This window comes from Fukomys damarensis, unplaced genomic scaffold (genome assembly GCF_012274545.1).
Source record: "Fukomys damarensis isolate Sample0158 unplaced genomic scaffold, DMR_v1.0_HiC HiC_scaffold_20, whole genome shotgun sequence".
Classification (NCBI taxonomy): Eukaryota; Metazoa; Chordata; class Mammalia; order Rodentia; family Bathyergidae; genus Fukomys; species Fukomys damarensis.
Window position 1 is genome coordinate 256,137 of NW_022900932.1, and position 5,809 is coordinate 261,945.

The 5,809-nt window shown below is 53.2% G+C and overlaps 1 protein-coding gene across 1 annotated transcript; it reads left to right on the forward strand.

Annotated features, from left to right (window-relative positions):
- Positions 1 to 95: 95 nt before the first annotated feature.
- On the forward strand, positions 96 to 4,267 carry LOC104875742 (tripartite motif-containing protein 15-like). The gene is given in 4 exon segments (XM_033766344.1): positions 96 to 182; positions 2,438 to 2,542; positions 2,862 to 2,963; positions 3,905 to 4,267. Coding segments are annotated over 4 exon segments (657 nt in total).
- The last annotated feature ends 1,542 nt before the right edge of the window (positions 4,268 to 5,809 follow it).

Genomic DNA, 5,809 nt, shown 5'->3' on the forward strand with positions numbered 1-5,809 from the left:
CCTGCTCGCTCAGGAGCGGGCCCTGCCAGCAGACCCACAAACAGCCGTGCAGGCCTCACCGTGGGGAAGGGGAGCGGCTGGGTCCCAGCGAGGCGATGCCACCAGGCTCCCAGTTAGGCGGGTCTGTCTCCGGGGAGATTGGCTATCAGCGGGCCCAGAGCTCGTGGGCGCGGGGCAGGGGAGTGCGGGCTCAGATAAGCCCTGAGCCGATGCCCCAGACATAAGAGGTTAGCGCGTGCTCTGCCCGGGGAGGGGAAGGAAAACAGTCAGGGCCAGGCTCTCCTGGCCACTGCACACCTTGCACCGACAGAATCACCTCAAGCGTCTGCTCTGATTTCCTCCACTGCCTGCTGCGACCCTTTGCAGTCAGGATTCCCACCGGGTGGTCAGGAAGCTGAAGTAGGAAGCAAGCCCAGTGACCCCGATTTGCAGTCAGGTCTCAGAAGACAGCTCTGCTTGCAAAGCACTTCGGTCCAACGGAAATATAATTTCTTTCTCTGTCCAATAAAAATATAATTCAAGCCACATGAGCAGTTTGAGATTTTCAAGCAGCACTCAGCCATAAAGAAGGAGAAACTAGAGACATTTATAGATAAGTGGATGCACACTGAGGCTGTACTCTTAAGTGAAATAAATAGGACACACGTGTAAATAACAAATAGTTTCCCTGGTGTGAAAAACTAAAAGTGTAAATAAGGATCAAAATGTATAATTGATAATGTGAAATAGGAAGAAAAGGGTCAAAAGGGGTAGGGGAAGTGGGAGGGTAGGGGAAAAGAAAAAATATAAGGAAAGGAAAATAATGGAAACAAATTCTTTGTAAATAGGGAGGTGTGGAGCGGGTGAAGGGAGGGCAGGGAATGGGGAAAAAATGAGAACCAAAATGTGTCATGTAGAGGTACAAGATCCCAACGATGACTGTAACTGTGCTGTATCCCTAAAAAGTACCAATAAACTTAATGAGAAAAAAAGATTTTCAAGTAGGGACATGGTATAAAAAGAAACATGAAATTAATTTTAATAATATATTTTCTTTAGCCCAACATACTTTCAGAATTACTTCAGTGTGTGATCAGTGTGCCAGGTTACACGCGAGACACCACATGTGCCCTTTTCCATAGTAACCGCCTTCACTCCAGGGGGCGTCTGCACACTAGCTCACCTCGGCGGGGCTGCACGCAGCACAGTGGCCGCTGGCAGCCTGGGATCACGGACTGCACTGATGGGGTGGAGTAAGGGTAGGAGGAGAGAAGACTCGCGAAGCCTGAGGGAAAGGGGGCAGCACCAGGTGCCAGGCTGGTCATGCAGCAGAGACCAGAGGGAGCCTGGTTCTGTCCCCGTGAACGGGACCGCAGGGTCCTACGCTGGGCTGGGGTATGGGGAGGACCGAAGCCAGACAACTTGCCTGCTGTAAAACTCTGTGACCTTGAGAAGTCATGAGCCCTCCGGTTTACATCCCTGTAAGACAAGGTAATGGTGCCTGCCCCAGAGCGTCATCATTAGAATTGGATGTAGTAATGCGAAAGAGGTAAACGGGTTTGAATCTGTTTACATATTTTTGACCAAATGAGTTTTCTAAAGTTTATCAACATATCATTTGCATATGATTTCTTTCCTTCTGCTACCTGAAGTTAAAAAATAAACATGAAATCCAGTGTTATCTACGCACTGTAGGGATGGCCGTATAGGGGCGGTTAGGAGCATAGGATCGACCCCCAAGGGCCAAGGAGGTGCGGTGAGGACAGAAGGGCGAGGAGAGGAACCCGCAGCTTCAGAACAGGAAGTGGCTCACCTCCCGCTGTGGCCTGGACTTTGCTGCTGGGCACCTCGGCCAGACATTTATAGTTCCCTCCACTCAACCTGGCAGGAAGTGGCTCCTCCGCAGTTCTCTGTGGTCAGGGGATTCCGGAAACCCATCTCCCTGTGGACTCGCGGTGTGCTCTGCTCCCGCCGCAGGGATCAGAAAGCAACACAAGTGCAGGGCTGATCACCAGCCCTCACTGGGAAACGCGGGGTGCTCCAGATGCCCTGGAGTTTGGACCCACTAGGCTGATGGGTGGTAGTGCGAGAGGTGGGGCCGGTAGTGCCCTACACACGCCCAGCCTCCCTCACTCAGCCTTTTCTCCCTCTCTCTCCAAGACACGTTTAAAAGTGACTCCATTTCAGGGAAAGGAAATTAGTGTGGACCGAGACAGAGGCTGTTGTGATGCCCTCAGCCCCGCCCCTTCAGGTAGGCCGCGATGGGGCCACCTGTCGGCCTGCACAGGGCCCCGCAGGACACGGAGACTGCTGGCTGTGGACACACCTTCTGCCAGCTCTGCCTCCAGCCCCCCGCCCAGATGGGGACTCAGCCCTCGGGTAGGGCCCTGCTCTGCCAGGAGGAGGAGCAGACGGAGACCCCCATGGTCCCTGTGCCCCTGGGCTCCTCTCCTGTGAGGAGCATGTTGAGAACATCTACTTCCTCTGTGAGAAGGACTCCAAGTTCCTCTGCGTGCTGGGCTGGGAGGGCCCCTCCCACCAGGCCCACAGTGTGGGGCTCCAGGCCTGGGGCAGGATGGGGCCCTGCTGTGGGAGAGGATGGGGTGGGATCTGCTCCGAACCCTTCCCTTACCCCTGGGCTGAGTGTTCTCTTGGAGTTCCCGCTCCCTGTGAACACCTCAGCTACCTCACTTTCTTGTTACATGGCTGTCATGGGTGTCCAACTCCTGCCCTGGATAGTGATCTCCGTAGGGACAAGGACTGGGCGTTTGTCGCCTTTGAAATCCCTCAGCACTCAGTGGTGTAACCAGAACATGGCAGACAGTTAATACAAGTGAGTTGAATTATTACCCGAGCTCTGTCCTGCCCCTGTTCTCCTATAGGATCACCTCGGGAGTTGCCTAGAAGCTCTGAGACAGGAGAGGGACAAGATGGAAGGCATAAAGTGTCAAGAAGACCAGAAACTCCGAGAGTTGCTAGTAAAGGCCAAGCCACTGGCTCCCTCCTCCTCTGGGAACTTTCTTAACAGCCTGGGGAAGCCTGGTGTCCGGATGGAAAGAACTGGCCAACCTTTCACTCACTCTCCTGCCACCACACAAAGGCATTTTGGACCTCAGAACGTTGGGCATAGATCCTTTTAACCCATCTTTTACAGAGCAGAAAAGTGAGGTCCAGCAGAGATGCTCCTAAGGCTCCCGGCAAAGCCCAGCTCACGCTGCGGTTGCCAGAACCAGGGTCTCTCGAGCCTTAGTCCATTGCTCTTCTACCCCCAGCACAGCTGCCTGGCGATGTTACTTCAGATAGAAAACCAGGGGCAGGAAGAGCACCGTCACTGGCATCTGGACCCCAAGGCTGACCCTAAGGACTACAGGCTACGGCATGGCTCTGTCTGGCTCCTACCCTCCTCTCCTCTCATGCTACAAAGTCCACAGTGTGGGAATTCATGGTCGTGTGGCCACGGAGATGGGTGTGTCCCCTGTTCCCGCCAAAGCCCACCCTGCGGGTGGCAACCTCAGAGGCTAAAACCAGTGTCACACACTCTTCCGCCAGCCTGCGTTGATGCCAACAAATTCCTTTTGCCTTGACTGTTCTCTATGAAATTACCATCTTCATCTCCACCTAGGGCTCAAGAAAGTGTGGTTGGTATCATCAGTGTAGAAGGAAGTTTGAAGACTTCTGCATTCTGAGAGTACAGCGTGGTAATACAAGAATCTTTAGCTAAGACAATAAAGAAAATGAAGTGCTCTCATCACTGGTAAGTTTATCCCGAGAGCTATCTACTTCTTCCACAGTATTATTTGGAGGAGTGAGTCTGGGAACCATTTACTCCTGGTTCCACTTAATAAGTACACAGATGGCCTTCTGCAAGCCAGCGCTGGGAGCCCCTCCCTGACCACGTCCATCTCCCTGTCCCTGGCAAGCTCAGATTGAAAGCAAGAAACAATAGGTAGAAGCAGCTTTCGAGAGACTCCAGCAGGAGCTGGGGGACCAGCGGCACCTCCTGCTGGCCAGGCTGAGGAAGCTGGAGCGGCAGATCTGGAGGGAGAGGGAGGAGTACATCAGGAAGGCCTTGGAGGAAGTCGACTGGCTTGGAGCCCAGGTCAGGGAACTGGAGGGGAAGTTTCAGCAGCCAGCAAGTGAGCTTCTGCAAGAGACCCCACACACACATCCTGTGGGAAAGCAGAAGGGTCCGACATGGCGGCCCATCCTGCAGACGGGAAAATGCTGGCCAGAGGCGGGAGAGGGAAGCACAGGTCCTGTCTCATGGGAGGGATGGGTGGCGGTCTGACCCCTCTGGCCCAGAGGCAGGACACACACTGGGCATGTGAAGGGCTTTGGAGTCAGATAGTCGGGGGTTAGGTGTTGGCTTTTCCAATTATGTCACTCGGATGAGTGTCAGTCTCTATAAGCAACGGGGCTAACAGTAGCATCTTTCATAGGGTTGTTGGAAATAGATGAGAAACCAGCTTCATAAAATGCTCAGCCTGAGTCCCAACAAAAGAAGCACTCCATCAGTAGTACCAGTCGTGGTTAGCACGAGCCAGGGTCGCACAGGGTGCAGCTGCGAACTCAAGATTGGTCCCTGCTCTTCCCCACCCCAGGAAAATGCAGAGACAGAGAAATCAGTGCAAAGGAACTGGCTCCTGAGTCCATAGAGCAAGGAGACATAATGGGAAGGAACAGCTTAGATGAGTACACTGTTATGGGGATAACTCTGGGTGGGAGGAGAGTTTTGAGCCGATGTTTTAAAGGAAGAGAAGATGTACAGAATCCTTGATAGGAAGGACACGTGGCACTATGTGCCTGTTCTCTTTCTTTTGTAGGATGTCAGAGTCAATCAGAGCCTGTAGGGCCACTTCACCTCCGTTCTGATGGGTGGTCCAGGAAAGGCAAGCCCTTAGACACCCAGCCCCTCAAACACGCATGATCTAAACTCGCTGAAGATTCGTGTACTAAAGGCTTACATTTATTTATTTATTTATTGGTACCGGGGATTGAACTCGGGACCTTGTGCTTGCAAGGCAGGCAGCAGAACCACTGAGCTAAATCCCCGGCCCAACAGCTTACTTTTAAACTGATGGGTCGGTATTGGGGACACATATTTTTCTCCCAGAAGTGAAGTTATAATTAATAACCATGGTTTTAGGCAGATCCAGGGACATCTTTAATCCATGAAGTTGAGTCAGTACCTAACACCATTTGAAATGTAATTTGAGGAAATATTTTCAGTCGCTTATGACAAGCATGGAGGACGGGGAAGACCACCTGTTCAGCCCTCCTCCCACCCACAGAGTCTCTCCTGTCTCCTTCAGCGTCTCCTAGCCCTACCATACAGGACAGGCGCCGGGTGAGGGAGGCTTTGCACACACGAGCTCCTCTCCTTTGTTCTCTGCTGTACGCACAAGCAGTCGGTGCTGAGATGAGGCGACACGATGACAGGGCCCTTGCTGTACTCTCCGTGCCCACCCTTGGGGTGCAGGCAGGAAGTGTCTGCAAACATCTCAAGGGATGCTAGGGCTGAGATCGACAGGTGCTCGGAGAGCCTGATAACCGAAGTGCTCGTGCAAGGTCAAATGGCCAGTGACTAAGAGGACTGAGCCAGGTCCAGAACCTGGAGCTTTTCGCTGCAATATATGTTTTCTTCCATCTCCTACGTCTTCCCTCCTGGCCCATTTTCCTTCAAAAAGCTCACAAATTAGAAATGGAGTCCGGCTCTTCAGCGTGATGCTGCCCTGCCCTCCGGCGGCGCGCGAAGGCCCTGTGCTCCTTGGTGCGGAGGTGGAGGCGAGCCTCGCAGGACTGCGCTCCCGGACGGCAAGGGCGCCTTCAG